The 24,796-nt window shown below is 41.2% G+C and overlaps 1 protein-coding gene across 1 annotated transcript; it reads left to right on the top strand.

The window, feature by feature from the left end:
- Positions 1 to 1,637: 1,637 nt before the first annotated feature.
- Positions 1,638 to 23,578, top strand: suz12a (SUZ12 polycomb repressive complex 2 subunit a). The gene is made up of 16 exons (XM_017492234.3): positions 1,638 to 2,395; positions 4,205 to 4,251; positions 4,358 to 4,422; positions 8,970 to 9,038; positions 9,192 to 9,241; positions 9,846 to 9,928; positions 10,592 to 10,793; positions 10,922 to 11,024; positions 11,562 to 11,667; positions 11,896 to 12,076; positions 12,311 to 12,399; positions 12,695 to 12,838; positions 15,994 to 16,151; positions 16,523 to 16,721; positions 17,754 to 17,833; positions 18,311 to 23,578. The coding sequence occupies exons 1-16, from the start codon at positions 2,242 to 2,244 to the stop codon at positions 18,537 to 18,539; spliced, it is 1,959 nt and encodes a 652-aa protein (XP_017347723.1). The 5' UTR covers positions 1,638 to 2,241; the 3' UTR covers positions 18,540 to 23,578.
- Positions 23,579 to 24,796: the final 1,218 nt, after the last annotated feature.

Genomic DNA, 24,796 nt, shown 5'->3' with positions numbered 1-24,796 from the left:
GCCTGTAATGTGTGTGAGATTTTGCCCTGCGATGGCTTGGCACTCTGTACAGGGTGTCCCCCAACTTGTGCCCCGAGCTCCCTGAGATAGGCTCCAGGCCCCCCTGTGTAGGTTAGGCAGTACAGAAAATGAATGGATGGAAATACCTCCAGATTGCTGGCATTTTGTGTTCCCGAGCGCAGCAACATGCACTAGGTTTATGTCACACATAGTATCAGATGTTTGATATCGGAGATTTTTTTTTTTTACAAGTAAATCAGCATGGTACCGGTATTGGTATTTATGCATCACTAATTATATGTGATTTGTCCATTAAATATTATTATGCAACTCATATATTAATTCATTCGAGTAGATAGATGAATTCAAACTTGATCAACTGCATTACACAAGTATTAATCACATCCTAACACAGCTAAACAAATCAGAGAGCTTTTACTCAGTCTTTTTTTCCTTTTATTTAGAATAACCCACTCTATGATGTGTGTATTTAATGCCTACGATTAGAATATTTTCCAAGTGTTCCCTACATTTGCGTAATGGTAATGAAAACCATTCTCAGACCTTCTGCTCACCTGAAAAGAGAAACACAAGATAAATACGAACACAAAGTTAGAATATTTACGCTTCAATACAGCAGAACAATAGCGATACATCAGTGATTATTTGAGAAGTCAGAGTTTGGCATTCGAATGTCTGTCATATAAACAGGAAGTGTGTTTGCATGTGAGCTGTGAAACAGGAACACACGGATACAAAAGGATGCACAGAAACAACTTCAATGGAAATTTAGTATGGTTTTAGTGTATTGTAGATTATGTTTTAATATATTATACGTACAGTAATCTTTAACAAATGTTCATTTATTGTCAAAATGAAGAAAATATGAATAGTGAAATCAAAATCTCCCTTTTTGTTTTTTCTTTGAGAAAATCCTCTTGGGTGTAACAGTCCAGTTCTAACTCCTGTCAGAATAGTTTTCTGGTACTTTTGTCTTTTTAACTTTTGCTTATTATTATATTTTCTTTTTGGGGGCATGGTGGTGTACTGGTTAGCATGGTTGCCTCACACCTCCACGCTTGGGGGTTTGAATCCCATCTCTGCCCTGTGTGTGCAGAGCTTGTATGTTCTCCCCATGCTAGAGGAGGTAGGTTAATTGGCATTTCCAGATTGCCAATAGTGTGTGAATGTGTATGCCCTTCACACGAGGGACCCTCGTTAAACCTAACCAGTGAGTTCCAATGTTTTTAATAAATAAATAAATAATAAGTGTCCTGTAGTCCAGCAAATACATTCTGTCCTGCAAAGGTACTTTGAGTTCAGTTGGAATGCTGACTTTACACTGTACCTGAAGTGTACCTGATCAGAGATCAATGATATATATATATATAATGTTTTTTGTTGTTTTTTTTTTACGTGTACTCCTTTCCATGGATAAATCACACCAACGGAACCTCCCTTAAGATGGCGTCCAAGGGGACTCAACCAAGGCGAAGTCAACGACTTTAAACGGTATTGGAACGAACAGGTAAAACCGGAAGTGCGTGCCGAACCTCTCTACCAAACTTTCCCGAGTTCCTTGCGATTGGCTATAACGATAGACTCGATACAAAACAACCTACCTTCTCCCTGTACAGGCTCACTTGATACACATTGTATGAAGCAGTGACTTTTCCGCTCTATGTAGTGCACTACATGTCTAAATTGGGACCGAGCCAAGCCTGGGTCGCTCGCGCGCCGCCGGGCTAGGCGGGATTGAGGACGCCCGTTTAGGCAGAGTTTTATATTTATGAAATAAACGATTTACACGAATAATTTATATTATATCTATATCTGTTTTAAGACATCAATAACGCTCCGGTGTATTTTAAATATCGCGCTTCCGGAAACAGAGCGTTACGGAATTGTTTTACGAGCAAACTGAAACCAGAGAATTTGGCATCGAGCTTAATTTAACCCTGAATTAACACCAAACAAAGCTAACACCGTGTTTATTGAGTGCACGCGCGGTTTCTGTTACGTTTTCCACGCAAAACACTTCTGTGTTATTATTATTATTATTATTATTATTATTATTATTATTATTATTTTCGAATCGTACGCGGCTGCCATGGAGACGGGCGCGCGCCGTTTGATCCTCTGGCGGAAACACAGTCACCACTAGAGCGCTGTCTTTTGTTCAGCGGAGTTGGTGTTGGGTTCTGTCACAGTCTCGGTGTTTTTAGGAGGTGGGGGTGGATTATGGCACCGCACAAGCCTGGCTCGGATCCCTACAGACCCGCAAAAACGCACGCGCATCCAACCCACGCCAGCAGCCTGGCCACGAGTGCTGCCAAGAGACCCAAAATGGAGCAGCTTCAAGCCGACCACGAGCTCTTCCTGCAGGCCTTCGAGAGTGAGTCTCGCGCGCTCGCTTCCACCTACAGCTAAAGAGGCGAAACAGTTCAACTCTTTAGACGCACAGGACCTGAGCTAATCAACCGCGGGCTAGCAATACTGTTCGTTTTGCTCTCTTAAAATGTCTTTCTTTGCTCTTTTAACACACAACGCATTCCGTTCACCACGTGTGTAACATCACTCAGCTTCCTTTAGTGTGAAATATTTAAAATGCTAAAGAAATGATTTGACCTCAAAGTTGACGAGGACTAGTTAGTAGAAAGTATGCCAAAACATAAATATATATACACACCTGTCTGTTAAAGTAAGCTGCTTTTACTTTAAAGCAGGTTGGGGATATGACAACAACCAAAGAATTGTCTACTTAAATAAATACAACAGGCTAATCATGGGGCGCGTGCATTAAAAAGACACGGCACGTGCGTTCGGCGTGTTCCTCTTAATGTTTCTTCAATTCTCTCTCTCCCCCTTTTTTTTTTTTTTTTTTACAGATCATTTAGTAGACTCCTTCATCTTACTCTTATTAACACAAAAGAACCGAGAGAAAGGGCTAGGACGGTTCGGGCCAAAGTAGCACAAATCCGTATTTACTTATTTAGTTTGTAACTTGCCTCAGGCGCTTTTACAGCTTTACAAACTTTCCCTAAACACTACTGGTTCAGGGGGATTGGATTGTGACCATGTCAACACAGTTACTATAATGTAGTCTTACATTAAACATAATATATAAGACCATGTCTTTCACCTGGAGACGTGGATATAGTGTTAAGGTACACGAATGGACCTTTTTAGAATAAAGTTTAATGACACTTTGCTAGGTAAAAGAAAGATACCTTGTTCACAAATGTACAGAAAGTGTACCCATGAGGTCACTCCGGTGACAAGGGAAGGTGCCGTTTTGTACCATTTTTTCCCTGGCAGTGCAGTCTTTTTTTTTTTTTTCTTTTTTTTTAGGGAAGTCAGGCACGTACGTAAAATGGCAGGACATACCTTAATGCTTTGATCAACTACGAACATAAGAAGTACCTCCTTAGTGTCACAGACGAACATCACAGGTCTCAACCCGTGAAGATATCAGATCTTGCCCACTGTAATAATTTAGCCTGGGCCTGAGTGTCATGAAGTAATAAAATAACCCTTAATCTTAGTTACCATTAAGTACTGTATTAAAAATTATAGTTCACTGTGCTATACCATAGTAGTGTTATGTTTACCATGAGGTACTGTAGTAAAATTATAGTTCACTGTGCTATACCATAGTAGTGTTATGTTTACCATGAGGTACTGTAGTAAAATTATAGTACACTGTACTATACCATAGTTAAACCCTAGCAGTATTATGTTTACCATGAGGTACAGCAGTAAAACAATAGATAACCATAGTTGACCATAGTGAGATTTCTTTACGCAAAACCATTTCAGTTTAGTCGCAATTAATAGGCAAAAGATAAACCAGAAGCAAGAAACTGGTTGGCAGCATGCCTGGTTTTAACTTGTAAATCATGAGCCAAGGCCATTTAATGTTGCCCAATCAGTGCTGGGAAACAAGGTGCCGTTGTCTGATTATAAGTGATGGTAAAGAACAACATTTTATTTGCTTAAATCTTCCCCTCACAGCAGGCTGCTGTTAGAGATTGCAGTTTCTGGGTTGTCCATACATACATACATACATACATACATACATACATACATAAATTTTTCCCAGTTTGTAGTTAACATTGATGTTGCAAAATTGTTCGATGAAACAAGTGCTCATTATGACCATAATATTGCATGTCAATATGTAATTCTTTTCGTCTGTTTGCAGAACCGACTCAGATATACCGATTCCTTCGAACGAGGAACCTCATGGCTGTAAGTATATGCGTCCTCACTGCTTCCGAAACAACAATAAAGCTGAGCAAAGAAATCGAAGAGACGTGACTGTATTTAATGTTTCTGACTTTTGCTTTTGTTCCAGCCCATTTTTCTGCACAGGACCCTCACGTACATGTCCCACCGCAACTCACGAGCCAGCGGCAAAAGGTAACAGGGTTGTAGCTTGAATGGTAAAGCTGTTATGGTATACAGTAATGAAGCATGGTGAAACGGTTAGTGTTAGGGTATGGAACTGAACACTGGAAGTTAAAAACATGTTTCTAGCATTTTCCTTAGGGTGGATAAATCTGGGCAAGATATTTTTTACGTGAGTCTAAGCTAATAGTTTTTTTATTATTATTATCATTATTAGGAATTGCACAGTGGACTTTTGTGGTTGACGGCCAAACAGTTTTAATAGTCGGATTAGTCAGCGTGCAATGATGACAGCCGGTTGTGGAAATACTGACGAAACCGTGCAGCGTAAAGCCGTAGTATAACTCATGCAGTCCTGTCACGGTTAAGCAAGCGGAGAGGAAATAATGAGTCTGATCACACCCCAGTAATATCTTTTATGTGCGGTGTGTGGACTGAACAGCTGAAACATTTGGGCCAAGCGGCGTCATGTGACGTCATCACAGCATGAGTTCAGCCAAAGCCCTCTTCGATTCATGTGCGTCGAACAGGACTACAGCTAAAAGGTCACGTTTACTAACAATCTTCACTGCCAAAGAGCGTGCGAAACAATTCTCGCGCAACTGCAGTTTCGACAATTCAATACGATTAGTTTTCTGAAACAAAAAAAAAAGCAAACAAAAACTCTGCAAGTTGCCTCACATATTTTGAAAAAGGCTGCAGCAAAATTTAACATTTTTACCGGAACAGTCATAAAAACTCAGCGAAATCCTACACAGACTGAGAAGTACACTGGATCTCCGACTTGCTCGTGGATCGCCAGCTAATGAAAAAATCGCTAGCTAACCTTCATCTTTTTTCCCCTTTTCATTCTTTCAGCTTGAAAGTGTGGGATTTCATTGCAGCTGGAATGTGTTATGAGTCTGATCTTTTGTTCTAGTCTACCTAATTACAAATAATGGAAGCGTGGTGGCTTTCTTTCAGAAATATTCACCGTTTTTACTCTTTCGGGGGAGTTCTCGTGGCTAAAAATTGCGGTTGCCATTTCTAATGTATAAATGATGTAATGGAAAGTGAATTTGAGTAACACGGTATCAGCAAAGCTCTACGCTCCTCGCCACCTGCAGCGTCAGCAGTTTTATTGCCGCACTGGGGCAAAACCACTAACTGCCAAGACCCTCCATAGTAGCACGAGAGTTATGGGGTTCCTCGTAATTCAAAACTGTCTGATTGCAGACGCGTGCGTGAGATCAATTTACGGCCCGAGTGCGATGACGAGTCAGTTCTGACCGACGGGTCATTGAGAAATCGCCGCCTGTCACCTTTTTAGAACAGCGGGACAGCACTGATTACTATAAACTATGAACTACATAAACATGCAGTTTGGAGTTTTAAAATAATTTTGGTGTACGTTTTTCAAAGTCATCATATATTAGAACTTGTACGTTTAAGATAATGAAGATGTGCTGATATTTAAAGCGAACTGGCTATATGCTAAATAAGCAAATGAGCACTTGGGGACATGCAGTTACGGGAAAAATAATCAATGCCCGGGTGGTTCAGTACTTCCACCTACCCCAAAGTTGAATATTTTCCTCTAACAGCATGTTTTATTTCTCTTACACCATGGCAGTTTTCCAACAATTACAGCTGTTCAGTTTATTAATGAACGACATGTTTTTGCTTTTAACCATTTATAGTTACGTTTAACGTCGTGGAACATCTGCATGACCAGTTAGTTCCTGTTCTTGTTATGGCACTGTAATAACGGTTATAACCCTGAGTCCTCGGGCATGAACACTCTGCTATGGCGGGAAACTTACTGTTATAAAGGGTTAACTGACGCTGGAGACTCCTTCCATAAATGTTAAATATACCTTACTTATAGAAAAGTTCAGCATATCAACAATTATACTCTTTATTTTTCCCTTGTTGCGTAACGGCACACTGTTTTATTTTTTTTAATTGGTTTATTATTATTGGTGAATCAGGGCTCTACAGCGCGACCATTTCACTCGCGTTTGCGACTGAAAAGTTCTTTGTGCGACTGTGAAAAAATATTTATTCACACCGGTGCGAGTGACTTGTTCGGAGTTGTATAATACAATCGGAATAAAAACTAAAACTCTAAAATGCATCGAAACCGCAAAACAGTTACTTTCACACTGCTTTTTATCACCTCAGTCAACCGAACAAGTGTGGAAATACTGCAGAGAAGTCATTATGATAAGAGTAACACTGTACATCATCTGCTTCTCTCAACTTCCTGATCTCATAACCGCCATGTTTTACTGATCTTCAAAATGACCTGCACCTGCTCATGTAGACACAGCAGTAAATTAATAATAAAGATAACGCAACAAGGTGGGTTTTAATTCAAACTTCTTTATTAAATAATTCCTCACCAATCATAATCAAGAGTAGTAACTGTTCAGTCTGTACACATACAGTACGCTACTACTCTCTTCACCAACTCGTTCCAGCTCAGACGCACAGTGCGTTCACTAATTTAAACTCACAGTTGCCAGATATCACTAGAAAAGTCAACTTCAGTGTCCATGTTTTGATTTAATCCCCCAAAATAACACAATTATCAGCAGACATGGCAATACTGTACTGGGGATACCGGTCTAAAACTAATAAAATGTGAAGACAGAAAATGTGCTTAGTTATAAATAAATCATTTAATATAAAAATAGATGTTATAATAACTTCATTAAATATAAATAAAATGAGAAATGAAATGATGTTTAATTACTATGGGTTGCACTTAATATCAATTTGACATTAAGCTTAGTTCACTATCTCCTTAGAAAGCTATTAGTCTTTTTCCTAATATGGATCATGCTTGTCTTAGTCTTTTAATTAAGACTTTCTATTGTTTTTAAGATATTTAAAAATAAGTATTTTATGCTTGTTTATTTATCAATTAACCAACAGTATCTCATTGCTATTATTTTAATTCAATTAACAGGGTCCATGAGCAGAGAGCTTATATTTAACTCTCTTACCCCGTATGGCCGAAAAACCGGCTTGCCCGTCTTTGATCTATTCCCATAAGGACGATATACCTGCTTGGTCGTCTATGCCAAATACCCGTAAGGCCGATATAGCGGCTTTACAGTGTAAACGTTATCCCCGTAAGGCCGGTGTACCGGCATTACTCTGCTATGATTCCTTACTTTTTTAATTATTATTTTTTAACCCGGAAGGTTGATGACGTCACGACGTGATTACGTTATTACGCCGGCATTACGATGAAGATCCAAGCGTGAATATTGGTGTAATAGTAGAAGTGAACTAAAAATGCCAAAGCGAAAAGCTAATCGTGTTCCAGCTAAAGTTACACCTACAGTGAACACAGGTACATCTAAAACAGTGAAAAAAAGAAAACATACAGTTACACAGGCGAGAGTGAGGATTCTAGATAGTGACAGCAGTGAAAGTTCAGGCGATGTTGAAACCGAAACTGATAGAGACACAAACTCTCCTGATTCAGACCCTGATCCGTCTTCATCTTCAGCATCAACCAGTGCGACTGACACTGCAGGGGTCTGGAGTCATAACAGGACCATTTCTGTGCATTCGTGAAAACACTACCTGCTGGTCTGATTATCACCAGAAACTTGACTTTTGGCGCTAAAATGCATTTATTTATTTATTTATTTATTGTTTACTTGAATTTATTCAAAGGCATTGACCATGCTGATGCTCGTATGGTACTTGAGTATAGTAATGACTATAATAATGAATGGTAATGAGTATAAGGATTTTAGCGAGTATTTTTCGTCATTTCTCTAGTTAAGAATTGTGCTCTAAGTGGAGTAAAAACACTGAACTGCTTCATTTTCAAAGTCATATTACACAAATACATTATTATAAGTTCTTTCAAGGCCTAAAAATGTTCAAATTAAAATGTTGATTTTGGGGCCAATTTTGGCCTGGGAACTCAGGGTTGGCTTGCTGTTTCTATGGGGAATATTGGGTTGTGGGACATAATTCTGTGGGAACTAAGGGGTAAGAGGGTTAACTGTTTATGATAGACCTCCTGATTAAAGCTTAAACAAAAAAAGGATTGGTATCTGGATCGGTTTCAGTCGTAAAAATCCTGATCGGAGCATCCCTAATGAACACCATTAAACTAAAGCGCTTTGCATCTGACGGGTAAATGAACTCACCCAATCACATCCTATATGAGATTATAAACCTAAACTTCACCGTGCTCCAAAATTTTTGAAATTGTTACCGTAAAGCCCTGTGGATTATCGTGCCCAAAAAGTCCCTGTGATTAATTTGTTCCTACAGAAAGGATAACGGATTAGAACAAGCACATTAGCTCAACCCCTCATGCATTAATAGAGCATACGACCTCTCGCTGTGTTAGAAAAGAAAGCCGTTTCTATATTCCACATGCACAACCTCGAACAAGCGCCATCACGAAGTCTCACTTAGTGTTCGTTTCGTGCGTTCAACATCGAGCATCGCATCGGCCGATGGTTTGTAACGAACTCACCAGCTGTGAAGCGTCATGGTTGGGACGGAGCCTCATTGTCTCTTGCGTCTTCCTCTCTGCCTGCCAGGAAACATTTCAGCATGGACGATCTGCTCTTCAAAGTGGAGAGGACGAAAACCGAGCAGGAGGCGCTCAAGTAAGCTGATCTCGGCTTATCCGCAGTTGATTCAAAAGTTCGTTTGTTTGGGTGGTTTTTTTTTGGGTTTTTTTTTTTTTTTTTTTTTTTTTTTTTTTTTTAAAGGTTGCATGGTCTGAAGTGTATGATGCATGTCGTTGAATTGTTCCTCAGTTTGGCGTCACACCTGCAGCTTACCTTCACTGGCTTCTTCCATAAAGTCGGTAAGAGCAGCCGCTACGCTGATATTACATTTTCATGTCATGATAAACGTCTCACGGTTCACTACAGCGTTAGACGATGTCACGCTGAGTAGATAGTGTTTGTGTTGATGTGACCGTCTGTCTGTTTGCCTGTCTGTCTATATATCTGTCTAGTGAGTGATATGACAAAGATATCCCATCATTATACTTGAAGACATTTCTATGATGCACACTGATACACACACCCATCCCGCATCTATAAATATTTCACGTCTACAAAGTATAAAATAAACATTTTTACAGTGTTAAGAATTCAGTACGAAGTAGAAAACAACAAATCCACAGCTTGCAATCAGAGTTTGTGATTTATTTTGAAAGACCATCGGAAAACAATACCACAATACGCGCTTCCTTGCAGGAACGTGAATTGTGGCGTAATTTATAACACTGTCGATATTCTATCGTCATATAGTCCGGCCGTAGTACCTAGTATGCGTCTTGTTGTCTGTGTATTCATGTTTATCCCCGTCTGTCTCTCTGTTCGTCGCCGTGTCCCTCTCCAGTCGTTTTCTGCTCTGTAAGCTCCTGTCCTCTTCCTCTATAACGGCATAATAAAACGTTTCAGATAAGACGCAGAACAGCGAGAACGAGGAGAGCTCCGTGTCTCTGGAGGTGCTGCTCATCAAAGTGTGTCATAAGAAGAGGAAGGTAAACGCCTCCGCACTCTCACCCACACATAACCGTGTTCCATAGGAGGCCACGTTTAAAGTAGCAGTGAAGTTTAAATAGGTGTTTCTTGGTGACACAAATAAAGCCTGTGTGTTTATATTTCTGGGAAACCACGATAATATAAAAATTTTTACGATTCATCCTGTACTCCTCCAATTTGCATCCAATCAGACGCCTTCTGGAACACATTTGTCCCGCACTGTAAACAGCCTGTAGGTATGGCTCTATAGGAAATATGGATGGGGGGCATGTTATTGTGCAGGTAATGAGGCTAGGAAGTTAGTTAGCACATAATAGTTGTTTATACATGCTGTGTGGTGACAGCGGAGTCCAGACAGAACTGTTGGGAATGTCAGGATTTTCCCATGACTACAGATTACACTTGGAGAGAACACCAAGTTGGATTCAGCCATAACATCAATGTTGCTTCATGAAAGTTGTGAGTACGACAATGTGTAAAAAACCAGTGAACACTCAAACCCTGTTTGAACTTTGTGGCATTTTGGTTTCAAGAAGAGTAATAACACGTGTGTGACAGTACGTCGAAGTTTCCAAAATGACGCCGTTATATATTTGACTGGATCTCAGATTTGGTCTCTGTGTCGTCACTATACCCGCCTGTTCTTTTCTTGATATCTGCAGGACGTGAGTTGCCCCATAAAACAGGTGCCTACTGGGAAGAAGCAGGTGCCGCTGAACCCTCGGGTGAAGACGGGGACGTGGCCGATCATCACGGTGCCCAGTCAGGAGTTTGAGCCCAGTAACAGCCACATGGTGAAGTCTTACTCGCTGCTCTTCAGGGTCACGTGTCCTGCAGGAAGGGAGATCAGCACCCGAGACAACAGTACGCCATACGCACTACATATGCTACACACAATACACACACACACACCCCGTGAGCCCACACTCTGCGACTGTTAGATACATCGTAGCATGCTGATAAAGTGTGTGTGTGTGTGTGTGTTTGCACAGGCATTGCTGACGAGATCCCCAGCAGGAAGAAGCGTTACTCCTCCCACCGAGATGACGGAGAGACAACGTTTGTAGCACAGATGACAGTGTTCGATAAGAACAGGTGTGTGTGTGTGTGTGTGTGAGGCACCAAACTGGACAGCAGTGAAGCGAATGGGGGGGAGAGAGAGAATGACAGACAAACGTCCTCAAGAGAAAGGCCAAGTGTGTCTGAAAGTGTGCAATAGAGCGAGTCCTATGTTTAAACTGTATTTGTTTCTCTCGCGCCGCGCACGTTCGCGGTGTGTCTCTCGCGCCGCGCACGTTCGCGGTGTGTCTCTCGCGCCGCGCACGTTCGCGGTGTGTCTCTCGCGCCGCGCACGTTCGCGGTGTGTCTGTCTCGCGCCGCGCACAGGTTTGCGGTGTGTCTCTCTTGCGCCGCTCACAGGTTCGCGGTGTCTCTCTTGCGCCTCACACGTTCGCGCTCCCCCTCTCACGCACGTTCGCGCTCTCCGTCTCACGGACACACTCGGGGTCTCTCCCCATTCGCTTAACTTTTGTCCAGTTTGGCCCTGTGCCTGTGTGTGTGCGAAGGTGAACCGAGTTCGATCAGTGCTTGACCACTCTACATTAGTGTGTGTGTGTGTGTCTGTGTCTACAGGCGTCTGCAGCTGCTGGACGGCGAATATGAAGTGTCGATGCAGGAGATGGAGGAGTGTCCCGTCGGCAAGAAACGAGCCACCTGGGAAACCATTGTGGACGGAAAGGTGCGACGGAAATGGTTATTGTTCTAGGATCGGGATTCAAGTCTTAATGCAAACATTTGTTTGTTGTGGTTATTTTTCCGACCACATAGCTATTTGTTTTTTGGACTGTAGGAAAAAAACGGCCCTGGATATTAACCCCTCATGTCTGCGCACGTTGTGCTCTCTCTCACTCTCTCTCTCTCTCTCTCTCTCTCTCTCTCTCTCTCTCTCTCTCTCTCTCTCTCTCAGTGGGTTCCTCCATTCGACACGTTCTCTCATGGCCCAACTCTGCAGTTCACGCTCCGCTGGACAGGCGAGGAAAGTGATATCGCTGCGCCACCGATGACCCGACCCCTCGCCACACGCAACACCCACATGAGCTGCAGCGAGAACCAGAGGACTAACACGCCTAAACCGTCACAAACAGTAGGTATGGCGACGGTAAACTTTCCTATCACGATAATCACTGAAAAACCTTTTATTTCTATTTTATGATGTATTAAATGAGATTTTTTTTCCCACGAGCGTGGAATTACGTATCTAGTCGTTACGTGCCTGTGACATCTGATCACGGGTTCGCGGTTAGTTTTAATACGAGTACAGCATTATTAGCAGTTATTAATGCACTGTGCTGCCATTTCTTCCGCTGCGTTTTATTTTCCAGCTCTGAAAGATCCTGTAAGCTCAGATGCACTCTTGCGAAAAGAGCAACTTCACGTTGAGCCTCGTCAGAAACTCCGTGTTTATTATCAGGTAACGCATTTTCTGCATGACTCTTGGATGTGACCGCGACCGAATTAATAACATGCACTCCCTCAGAAGCACGTCCTTGTCTCTTCTCATGTGACATCTTGTCCCACGTGCTCTTAATTTGTCCTAACGAGCTGATGCAGCCAGAGCACAGCACAAGCACGTGTATAACATGTTAATAACAGATTGTCACTGTTGGGGAAAGCAAGTAACTCTGGTTTAACTACGGTAACTTTTACTAATGGAGAAAGTGCTGCTGTTTTGCTAAAAGCTGTTTCTGCCTTTCGTCTCCCTGCAGTTTTTGTATAACAATAACACACGGCAGCAGACGGAGGCTCGAGACGACCTGCACTGTCCCTGGTGTACGCTTAACTGCCGTAAACTTTACAGCCTCCTCAAACACCTCAAACTGTCTCACAGCCGCTTCATCTTCAACTATGTGGTATAAAATTCCTTTTATTTACACACTCTGTAGTGCAAAATGTAGCATCCCTCTTGGTTTCTGGGTGGAAAATCAACAGCAGGGTAGAATTTTGTGTTAATTGGTGTAATGTGCTCTAAAGTGTTTCGGTGGGGGGGTATTAGCAGGTATGTTTTATTAGCAAACGTTTTCATTTTTAATATCTCAATATACTCTTTTATTTATTTATTTATTTATTTATTTACTTGTTTTTTATTTATTTTTGTTACTTGCCATGGTGAAGGCACCAATGATGGGTGATCTGGCAAAAAAAAAAAAATGCAGGATCACGATCCATGATGGAAGTAGCTTTTCAAAGTCCTTTTAACAAAATGCCCTTCAAAATGTAAGGAAGTCTTTTTAAAATGAAAAACAATCACACACGGGGAATAGCGCATTTAAAATGTTCGATCGCCTCTTCAGTTTTTTTATTTCCAGTATTTAAAAGTGAACTAAACGAAAGCCAATCGAGTGGTTGAATGAGTATTTAAACAGGGTTCGTACAAGCTGCTTGATGAAGTGCTTGAATTTGGCTTTTTGAAATGTAAGTACTGGAAAATGTAAGAAATGGAAAACTTTGAAAATAACTTTTTTTTTTTTTTCCTTCAATCTAGTGGTGCTTAAAAAGTACTTGAATTATGTTTTTAAAAAAAATCAATAAACACGAAATTTTCGATAGAACACGAATACATCCTTTCACTCAAAATATGCAGCCGCCCCTCCTCCTCCTGTTATTCACTCACTCATTGTGACAGACCGTTTCACACTTGTTCCGTCGTCTGACAACAGTAATAGAAAAATATGTAAATGAGAACATCTTTATTGGGAGTGCAAATATGATGTGATGTAATGAATATGCTAATTAGCGCATGACGACATTTAGCGACTTTCCACTGAAAGTTGTTGGCAACAGTGCTCCTGTCACTCACCTGGAGTGTACTGACGTTATGGTGAAAACGAAGCAATGCCTGAGAAATGCAAATTTAGTCCAGCATGGTTGGAAAAGGCACCGTAGAAACCACTGGTTGTGGTTGTCATTATTATTACTTTTTCAGGAATTTTAAAATAATAAAAAATTTACAAATAAAGGATGTTTGACATCTCTTGTGGCTTAGTGGTGATCACGTTCGCCTCACACGTCCAGGGTCGGGGGTTCGATTCCCGCCGCCGCCCTGTATGTGCGGAGTTTGCATGTTCTCCCCGTGCTTCAGGGGTTTCCTCCGGGTGCTCTGGTTTCCTCCCCCAGTCCAAAGACATGCGTTGCAGGCTGATTGGCATCTCCAAATTGTCCGTTGTGTATGAATGGGTGCGTGATTGTACCCTGCAATGGGTTGGCACCCTGTCTGTGGTGTGCCCCGAGTCCCCTGCGACAGGCTCCCCGTAGTCCTGTGTTAGCGGTACAGAAAATGGATGGACACCTCTTGTAAAAAAAAAAATTGTGCTTGAAAAGTCCTGGAGTTTCATTATGAAGACTCTGTACAGGCTCTGTTTAAAGATGCAGTAGTCGATTTATAAGAAAAAAAATAAAAAATTTAAAAAATGATTTTGATTCATTTCATTTTGAAAAATGAAATATGTAGAACATCATAACAACAACAACAAAGGGCTAAGCCGTAGTCGTAGCAAAAGTTTACACATTCTCTCCTTTTAAGACTCACTTCTGGTCCAGAACGCTTGTTTGGATTCACCTCCTGTCAGTCATTTTATAAACACTATATAGACCAAGGTCCTGGGGGGCGACGCTTCGTGAATCCCAGTGTGAGGCTGGGAATCATTCAGTTGTCGAACTCGCCTAACCGTTAGAGCCCTAACCTTGGAGGACAAAACCTAATCTTACCTAATGCACCATTAAATAAGTAAAAATATTGAATACGTTAGATGAATTGGTTTACACTTTATTTAACATAAGCTTTTTCTTTGGATTGGTTTTTATTGCGCGTCTCGGCATTCAGCTGAGGAATGGTGGCCTTCAGTAATATTTGCGACTCGGCAAGTTTTTAGCTTTCACTCAAAACCAACTCCTCTCAAAGCGATGAGGAAACGTAAGCTAAGCAACCACCTGCTCTTGAATTAGTGAAGAGAGTAAAGTATGGTTCATGAAACAACCCATGGGGCCGGGTCTGAGTGTTACACATGAAATGTGTTTAGTATCAGGGTACTTGTGATCTCTCTTTCTCTGTAGTAAAAAAAAATAAATAAAAATAAACGGATCATGGAGACCTTTTAATCGATCACAGTGTAAAATCATCACATTGCCCAGCACTAGAAGGAACGCCTTTGAAGTGTAACTCTCATAAAACGTCTCAGTTTTATCGTTTTGAAGTAAACGCTTGCTCACAACTGTAGCTAGCACGTTTCAAACGCGGCCTGTCTGGTTGTATTACGTTATACAAGTTAGATCCGCTCCACTAATTTGATTGGTCGAGCAGTGTTCCAAGAGTTCTTGTATGTCTGGTCATGTTGTGTCCGAAACGTCACTTACTCGCTATTCATTTCTTGTTCGTTATTAGTAGAGACACGGCACAGACGCAGGTAATTCTCTCTCTCTCTCTCTCTCTCTCTCTCTCTCTCTCTCTCTCTCTCTCTCACACACACACACACACAATTTCTCTCTCTCATAACTATTTCTTGTGATTCATTCAAATAAATGTAATCTTACCGCACTACTTTATCTCGGTGTATGATTTAGAGCAGGCAGAGTTCTAGATCTCACGACCCGTATATAAAATAACGAACAAATTGTCTGTTATTTGTATCTTTCCGTCAAATTTTGTGCTGCAAACATCACCGATGGATTTAACTCGTCAGTGCTGGGAAGCGACCATGGAGCAAGTGGGATAATGCACGGCTGTGCGCTATACCATTTTAATGCTTCACGTCAGGTGGTTATTTGCCTCCATGTCGTGCGTTAAAATGGCCAACCTAGCCGTGGATTCTCCCTTGCTTTTAAGTAGCAAAGTAGAACCATGTGAATGACCTTTGACCACAATCACAAAATAATGCGTTTTGAATATTGTATGCATCAGAGAATTGGTGAAAACTGTGTAACATGGCAAATGATTTTGTTTACAAAAAAAAAAAAAGTCAACAGTGGGGAAAAAATTTTGTTTAGAAAATCTGTGTTCCATGTTGAGCAGCCTCACCCAAAAGGAGCGCGGATAGACGTTTCGGTGAACGAGTGTTACGATGGATCCTACGTGGGAAATCCTCATGACCTGCACTGCCAGCCCGGCTTCGCCTTCAGCCGCAACGGCCCTGTTAAGCGCACCTGCGTCACACACATCCTTGTCTGCAGGTCAGTTTTGTGTGTGTGTATTCGAGAGATAGATTAAGATTATTCCAAACCCTGTTTTCTGTGCTGTCTACTTTTTTATATCCCCCCTCCTCCTTTCTGCTCTCCGCTTCTCAGAGTAGCAGATCTGTCCTAACTGCTTGAAAACTTACCTGCTTAGAAATTTGTAAAGTGCTAAGATAGCTAAAATGGGGAGGGATAGGGATGGTAGATCAGGTACAGTAGCTGTTGTGTGGGTACTTAGCAAAGCCCGTAGAATAATCAACAGGCTTCATAACTGACGGGCTGGAATCCGTCAGCTTCTTTATCAGTGCAGCGTCTCTCCCGTCGTCTCACCTGTAGCGTGATGCTGATCGTAGCTAGTGTGTTCGCAGGCCGAGGCGCACCAAGCCGAGTCTCTCCGAGTTCCTGGAGTGTGACGAGGTACCGCTGGAGCAGAGGCGGCCGTTAGTGAGCGGCCACAACCGCCTGTACTTCCACAGCGACAGCTGCGTGCCGCTGCGTCCTCACGAGATGGACGAGGACAGCGAGGACGAGAAAGACCCCGAGTGGCTGAGGGAGAAAACGGTCATGGTGAGGAAACGCCGCCGAAATTAAAAAAGCAAACGTTTACCCTGCGCTCACGCTCGCTTTAGTTTTTATGCAAGAGCACGACACGGAGCTGTGATTTCAGCCAGAGCAACACACGAACAGAGCGACCAGAAGCATTTTCCATTCGGGTTTTCTCAATTGTATGAACTTACACGAGGTAAAGTTTTTGTTGTAGTTAAATGCTGATAAACAACAGCAAAGACGTCAATCTGCGCTTTAATTAATGACCATACACGGTCTACAAATAACATTTCCAGCTTCAGTGTTTTTGTTTGTTTGTTTGTTTTTGTTTTTTTTTAAGACTATACTGTTAGAATGAAAATAAATCAGTCAGTGTAATATGTCAAATAAATCTGTTTATAATATTACACTAATAATACTTTTTTATGTACTTTTTTGGACAAGCTCATGTCCATCGATAGAGCCCTCCTTATGTAAAGCTCAATGAGCAGCTTTAAACGGATAGAGGATGCTGTGTCTGTCTCCAGAAGCACATGGGATTTAAAAAAAAAAAAAAATCCAGGCCGATAATGATCAGTGGAATGTTTTCCCAGCATGCTTGTACATGACATGCAGTTGACCTGTAAAATTGGCTTCATTTAATCTTCAGACTCTCGCAGCATGTTTAAGCCGCTTTATTTATTCTCCGCCTCAGTGTTTTCAGTTCCCGACTAACCGACGTTCCCACAACAACGATAAGTACATGTGTACTCTTCCATGTTGTATCGAACTTAAAAAAAAAAAAAAAAAAAAAAAAAAAAAAAAAAATAAGTGGTAGGCCTCGCCCACAAGAGGCTTGTCGCTGGATGGTGTGATTTCAGCTTTAGCCTCGCAAAAACTTTTGATGGTCTGTGCTCATAGTTTTCTTTCTCTTGATTCTTCCATCTGTACGCGGAAGCTTACGGAAGTGACAGTGGTACTGAACTTTTTACTAGCTAGCTAGCAATCTGGTCCGACTCTTAGCAGCTAAATCCATTCCTGTTCTACACTGCGCTTTTGTCGTCTCATTTGTAGCAAATTGACGAGTTCACTGACGTCAACGAAGGAGAGAAGGAGGTGATGAAACTGTGGAACCTTCACGTAATGGAACACGGGTATGTATGTGTGTTTTTTTTGGGTTTTTTTAAAAATTTTACTTATTTATTTATTTATTTTATAAAGATCCAAACACTGCTAACAATAGCACCCAATCCAATTAAAACGTCCTACATTTCGGAACGCCTTGTAATGTTCTGTAAGGCATATCAATGGTATTAATTTGATTTGGAACACAACCGTGAGACATTCAGAGAGGGGTAAAGGCGCTAAAGATATTAGAAGCTCTGAAAATCCAATTTTGAAACTTTAGACATCCTGGGCATCGAGCCATTTCTTAATATCCGACTGGCTGTGTTCCAAATCAGGTCAAGCACTGCCTTACTGAAAACCGATGAGGCTTTTCTAAACGTCTTGCTGGCTGTGTTCCAAATCGAGTCGAGCACCGCCTTACTGGGGGTGACGAGGCCTCTCCGAATGCCTAGTAATTGGAGCAGGAATCTAATTTTCTCCTTTCCTTCCCTCTCCTTAATCAGATTTATAGCTGATAATCAGATGACTCAGGCCTGCATGCTGTTTGTGGAGAACTTCGGCTCTATCGTCGTGGAGAAGAAGCTGTGTCGGAACTTCCTGCTGCATTTGGTCAGCATGCACGATTTTGGGCTGTTGAGCACGCTGACCATCGACAAGGCCATGGCTCGCCTGCACCAGTTTAAACCGGCCCGGAATACCGGCAACGCAGAACCTGCGAAGGAACGCGCCTGAAGCTTAGCAGTACAAAAACTTTAGAACCTTCCCCAGATGACAGGAGCTGCCAGACCTCTGGATGCCAGATCATTCATTTTAACCACCGATTCATTGGAGCTAATGAACTACGTCGTGCTTTGAAATAAACGTGGGTGCTATTTTTGTACCTTTTTTTTTTTTTTTTTTTTTTCTTTTTGGCGCCAATTTTCGATTGAAAATATTTTTAATATATTTTAAACAGTGTGACAAATGGGGGTAAAGACTTTAGCCTTGGTGACTTTTATTATTATTTTTTGTTTGTTTGTGTTTTGGTAATATAATTATTTCGTCTGCTGTTTTTGAAACCGTGTGTACATTTAGGCAGCAGCAGGCTACATGACGGCAGTTGTCCCAATAGCACGTCCGGGGTTCAACAAGGGATGGGCGTGGGTTAAATTCGATCGCCCGTCATCACGTTGCCACTTTTTTAGCTCAACGTTCCGATGAGCATAAAATCCCGAGGTGTAGTAAACGATATTACAAGAACGGTTTGCTAAGCAAGCCGGCTACCTAAACACACAACAGTAGCAGCATGCTGAGTACCTAGCTAGCGAGTTTGCATTAGACAGAATCACTAGCATACTTGCCTAGCAGGAGGTCGAGCCAAAGATGTAAACAGAAAGGTAGTGATGTCATTATATTTCCAAAGCTTTGTGATGTGCAAGTTTAATTCAAGCTCTATCCGGTCAATACACGGTGCATAATACAGAATTTCACATTTTTTTGGAAAATTGGAGGACTGTTTAACTGGTAAATAAATTAATAAATACAGTTTGAATGTGGACACCATTTCCTCAAAGTCCAATTAGCCACTTATTTGCCAAGCCATTCTGGCTTTTTTTTTTTTTTCTTTTCCTTTAATTTTTTCATTTTGTCATAAAACGAGATTTAGACCAAGTGGTGTGAGAGAAGCTCATTCAGATTCAGCCTAGCGCAAAAACATAAGGTCTTTTTATTTCCCACCCCTTATGTCCATTGATGCACGTTATCTTGATTCTGCTGAGTGGCGGCTCTTATAACGAAGGCGGAGCTCAAGCTAAAACTGATCATCCAGCCCGCAGCTTTGAGCGTCTTCGGCTCAACGTCGCGATTTCAAATATTCTTTAATATACCGTACGCAGTATAATTAGATGGGTAACATTTTAAATAGATAGCGACTTAACATCAAACAACAAAACTGCTTAGCTAGCTAAAGTTAGTGTTGTCTTTAGCTAGTCGAACGGTTATAAAGCCATTAAAAATCTGTCATTTAATGTAATTCAGGGATGCGTAAAGGTATCGGAACAATCTGTTAGCGGTTTATTTAAAGAATTTGCGTACACATCAGAGTAGGGCTGGGCGATATGACTATCATCTCACAATATTCTGACATTTCTACGATACATGGTGCGTAGCGTGATGTATATTATAGCTAACAAACTGTCTGCAAAACAAGTAAAACAAACACAAAACTGTTCAACTGAGTTTGACGATACGTTTCTTTAATTCCGGCAAAGACAAAAATACATTTATTTATTTTTATTTTATTTTTTTACTTCAAATCAACGGTGTCCGGTGTTCAGTAGCATTTAATGTGTAATAATTAAAAATGTCAAATAATAATACATCACCATACCGACTATATCTCGGAAAAGTGTAATCATTTATCACAGTATCAAGATGATATATTATCGATAAATATTGCCCAGCCCTACATCAAAGAAGTGAGAAACGAAGCAGGAAAGCTATGTTTAGATGCACTGTGGTGCTGTGCAGGTTAGAGATTAAAAGGCAAGACCTCAGGAAAGCTCAGCAGTAAACAATCAGGGTTTCGTTATAACACCATGATGGATGGAATTTTCTTGACGTCTTGTTTCAGACTTTTAACCAGCACCTGAGCTGCAGCAATGCTATAGGCGGAAATGTCGAGCCGTTCAATACGCCAGGTCACGCACACGTTTTCCTGTGACTGTTCTTCTGCCCATCCGTAGGTCGAGTCAAAGAAGTGGCATCGAAGGCTAGCATTTCAATCATGTACAAGAATAACTTGCCCTTGTTGACCTCGACACGTCCGTTACTCTGCAAAATCAGTTTGTGCTGCTGCTAGAGGACACACACACACACACACACAAAAGAGACAGAGTGCTGTGGTTAAAGGTGCTGAAACTTAAGTGTGAATGTCTGTAGCTGTTGCACTGAAACTGGGAGGTACACACCAGGCATGTGCCGGTAATCAAACACACGATATAATCAGGATGCTGTGAAATATCTGCATTATCTCTTTCTCGTGTTTTCCATTTTGGAGCAGATGTTTGTTGTGATATTAAGTAGCTCGCAATGTTCTTCCCGATATTCCGTTTACCTGTACCCACCGTCATTGGCCAGCCTTTCCTCAACCGACTAACTAACTTGGACGTACGCTAGCTAGGAAGTCGCGTTTCGAGTTGGTCATCGGTCAGACATTCGTCACAGCAGTTAGTCCTCAGCTTAAAATACAACACACGAGTTCACGCTAGCGATCTACCGAACACAGGTGGGAGGGAGCGTGTCCATGTTAACCAGGGTCCTATATTCCGCAGGTTTACATGGCACATAATGAACACGTGGGAAAAGTGGTCCCGGGCTCCCCAGTTCGCAGGGTGCTATGTTCCTCAACTCTATGTAGCACATAATGGGAACCTTAAAGACGCGTTCCTAGCTGAGTATTCGGTTAACATGACACGGGTTATAGTGGGAACACGTCAAAGGGGTTTCCCGATACAATAGGTCTAGACTTGAGGGAACTAAACAAATTCTTGGAGTCGTGGAATCACAAAAGGTCCTAGCTTCCTTAGGTGAAAACTAGTATACTATGTTTTTGAATCGAACTCTCATGATGACTCGTATCTATTTTAATTCAGTTTGGTTTCACCTGCAAATGCTAGTGTTTTTTTGTTTTGTTTTGTTTTTTTTTTTCTTTTATGCATTTAGTTTAATCAAGTTAATTTCTAACACCTTTGTTTGTTTGAGCTGTGATTGACATGATCTCACTGCTCAAATGTCCAAATACCCATGCAGTGATCTCATTATATTACGTGCCATAGAAATCTGGGGAACATGGGAATGACCCACATTGTTCCAATGTGGACTCGACCGCTTTGCCTTTTAAACAGTTAGCGATCATAGTGAAGAGTATCTAGTTAATAAGTGCTAGTTACTCGGCTACACTTCCTGTTAGCTAAGTTTAAAGATAATTGGCAGTTGAGAAACATACCTAGTGAGTAACAGCATCCAGAATTGCTCAGTGTATGTGTGTAGATTATCAGCAAATGCTGTCCAATTAGCACAAGGACAACTTTCTTTTTAGATTTTAAGCACATACGAAGGCAGTGTTTTATGTCACCTATGCTTGAAGTCAGATAAAAATAATTTTAATAAAAAGGCTGGCCAGTGAGGACAGCTACAGCTAAACATTGTGACACGCCCATTCAATATCGGCACATGCCTAAAGCGCGCGCACACACTCGTGTATACAGGGTAACACACACTCCCAGCCTTGTGAGCAGGGAGAGACCTTGCAGAAATGTTTACACTTGATTTATATGTACTTCATGCAGGATGCAGACGTTTTGTGTGGATATTTTAGTCAAATAGGTTTTGTTTGTTTTGTAGGGGGAAAACATTAGGAATGCACTGATCCATATTTTTCTTTTCTTTTGTGTTTTTTTTTCTTTCTTTCTTTTTTTTTTTTTTTCTAAAGTTTGCTGTTTATTTCTGCACAGTTCAAATCGAGTTGCAATAGTGAAGCATAAATACAGGACTAGTTTAGTTATTTATGCTCTCATATAGTGACATCCCAACATGCTCCTGTGCAGTATGAGGAGCACTGATTTTTGATTTTAAACTAGGGTTGGATTTTTAGAACAGTCCCAGTCAAAATACTATAGAACGATAACCTTCACAGCGAGAAAATGAACAGTGGATCAGACAGGATCATATCGAATACTGTCTGATAGTCCGGATCAGATCGGTGCAGCATCCCTAGTGAGAAGTGCAGGTTCGACACCCACCCCCCCATTTATATTTTTAATAGCAACATATGTTTTCCTTCCTGCTGATAATGTTTCGAATAATTTCCTGTGTCTTTTTTTGCTGTTTTACTTTGCTTTAACCAAAATGCAGTGACGCGCACGTGCCGCTAATCAGGTATACAATACTTAACGATATTCTGGACGTGAGCCATCAAAACACTCTCTGTCTCATGAGAATCCTTATCTTGGATACAAGATGGCGTCTTGTCTTCGGCAGAGAAGGCAGTACCGTAAATTTAGTTTAGTTTGAAAAACACAGTAAATAGAGCTCATGCTTCCGGCACGGTTTATATATAAACCCTGATGCATGTTCAGGATACGTATACAAAACACAACTACGCTTGTCTTGTTTCTTATCGTTATCTCGGCCCGTCTTTTTAATTACGGTTTCGAAACTCGTCATGCTGTTGTAAGAAAATTCTTGCTACTCTACCTACTACACCTAATGGAGAAACGGAGGCCGTGTAAAAATGTCGTCAGCCTTCTACCAAACCATTCTCTAAAGATCAGTATTGTATTGTAGAACTGATTATCGGCACTTAGCTGTACTGTGTAATGGGGAATAGATGCAGAAAAAAAAAGAGGATTATATCTCGAGGTTTTTTTTTTCAACGGAGTCGAGTTCACATACCAAAGGGAGCGACGCTACTGCAGTTCTTTGAAACTCTTCGCGCGTCCATTTCGAAGGTTTCACTTTGATTGCGCTGGAGCTGTGTGAGATTTCTTTTTAAATTCTGCAGAAATGTGACTTTACCAGCTAAAAACCTTTTTTCAGAGCCTCAAATGGAGACGAGCATCGTTTGCACAAGATACGGCTGGCCATGAGGGAAAGGAAAAAAAAACTGATAAGAGCCAGCTTGTTGGTGCTTTTGTGCTCAAGAAGAGTTGTTTTGTTTCCTATTTAAAAATAATAATAATAATAATAATAATAATTAATAATAATAATAAAGAATTTTTCATTGCCAATGATTCGTGTTGCTTGTTGCTCATTTTGCGCTGGTCACAAAGTCAACTTCATGGCTTTGGGCTACTCACTTCTATGGAATGCAGAATAAACAAATTCATAGCTGTTGTATTTTGAGAGCTTTGACTACTGTTCTCTGAATTGCTCTAAAGTGAGAAACCCCACTCAGGTCTACTAAATGTTAGTTCACTAACAATTAAACTAGCCAGTTACCGGCATTTCCAAGTAGCATATTCACATGTACTTTCTATAGTGAGGGGAAATGAGTATTTGGACAGGTGTTTTTTATTTTTATTTTTAGCTTATTGTTATTCTACCTTTTCTTCTTCCTCTGGTTAGGGTGTCTATGGCAGCCCATAGAACCATCTGGTAAAAAAAATGTCAAATTTGGCACACTAATTGGGAAGGGTCTAAGGAACATTCTGACCAAATTTCAGCAAAGAGCTACCAACGCTGTAGCACCATCATTGGGTCAAATTTGGGCCTAATTTTGAAGTGTGTTTATTATCATGACATTTGAACTGTGTCCAGAATTTAAAAGCCCGGCATCTCTGGATTCCCTGGTTCCTGATGCACAGATACAGCGATTCCATTAAAACCACCTGCCTAATTTTGTGTAGGTCACCCTTGTGCCACCAAAACAGCTCAGACCCTTCGAAGCATGGACTCCATGAGACCTCTGAAGGTGTGCTGTGGTGTCTGGCACCAAGACGTCAACAGCAGGTCCTTTAAGTCCTGTAAGTTGCGAGGTGGGGCCTCCATGGATCGGATATGTTTGTCCAGCACGTCCCACAGACACTCGATCGGATTGAGATCGTGTTCCTCAAACCGTTCCTGAACCATATTTGCAGTGTGCAATATCCTGCTGAAAGAGCCCACTGCCATTAGGGAAACGCATCCCATGCAGAGACTGTGATTTACATTTATATATACATTTAACTTTACACATGTTCTTGAATTTGTACGTGTGAATGAAAAAGCAGGTATTCATATGCAGAGACAATGATTTAAGCAAAAAAAAAAAAAAAAAAACATTGGTGGGGGGGAGTATTTGGCCAATGAACATTAGTAATTTTTGCAAATCTGTTGTTGGCAGTTGACAAATTATAAAGTTGTCTGTGGCCAGAATTAATTAGCTTGTTGGAGAATTCCTCTTGGCAAGTCACCTTCAACCCTGTCCAGGGTGTACCCCGCCTTGTGCCCGATGCTCCCTGGGATAGGCT

Source organism: Ictalurus punctatus, chromosome 2 (assembly GCF_001660625.3).
Source record: "Ictalurus punctatus breed USDA103 chromosome 2, Coco_2.0, whole genome shotgun sequence".
NCBI lineage: Eukaryota > Metazoa > Chordata > Actinopteri > Siluriformes > Ictaluridae > Ictalurus > Ictalurus punctatus.
Note: the sequence above shows the minus strand (reverse complement) of the source record. Positions and strands in the feature narration are given on the sequence as shown.

Coding starts and splice junctions, on each gene's coding strand:
- suz12a (XM_017492234.3), top strand. CDS start 2,242: ATGGCACCGCACAAGCCTGGCTCGGATCCCTACAGACCCGCAAAAACG. Junction 9,039..9,191: donor ACCGAGCAGGAGGCGCTCAA/GTAAGCTGATCT, acceptor ATTGTTCCTCAG/TTTGGCGTCACACCTGCAGC. Junction 17,834..18,310: donor CTTCACGTAATGGAACACGG/GTATGTATGTGT, acceptor CTCCTTAATCAG/ATTTATAGCTGATAATCAGA.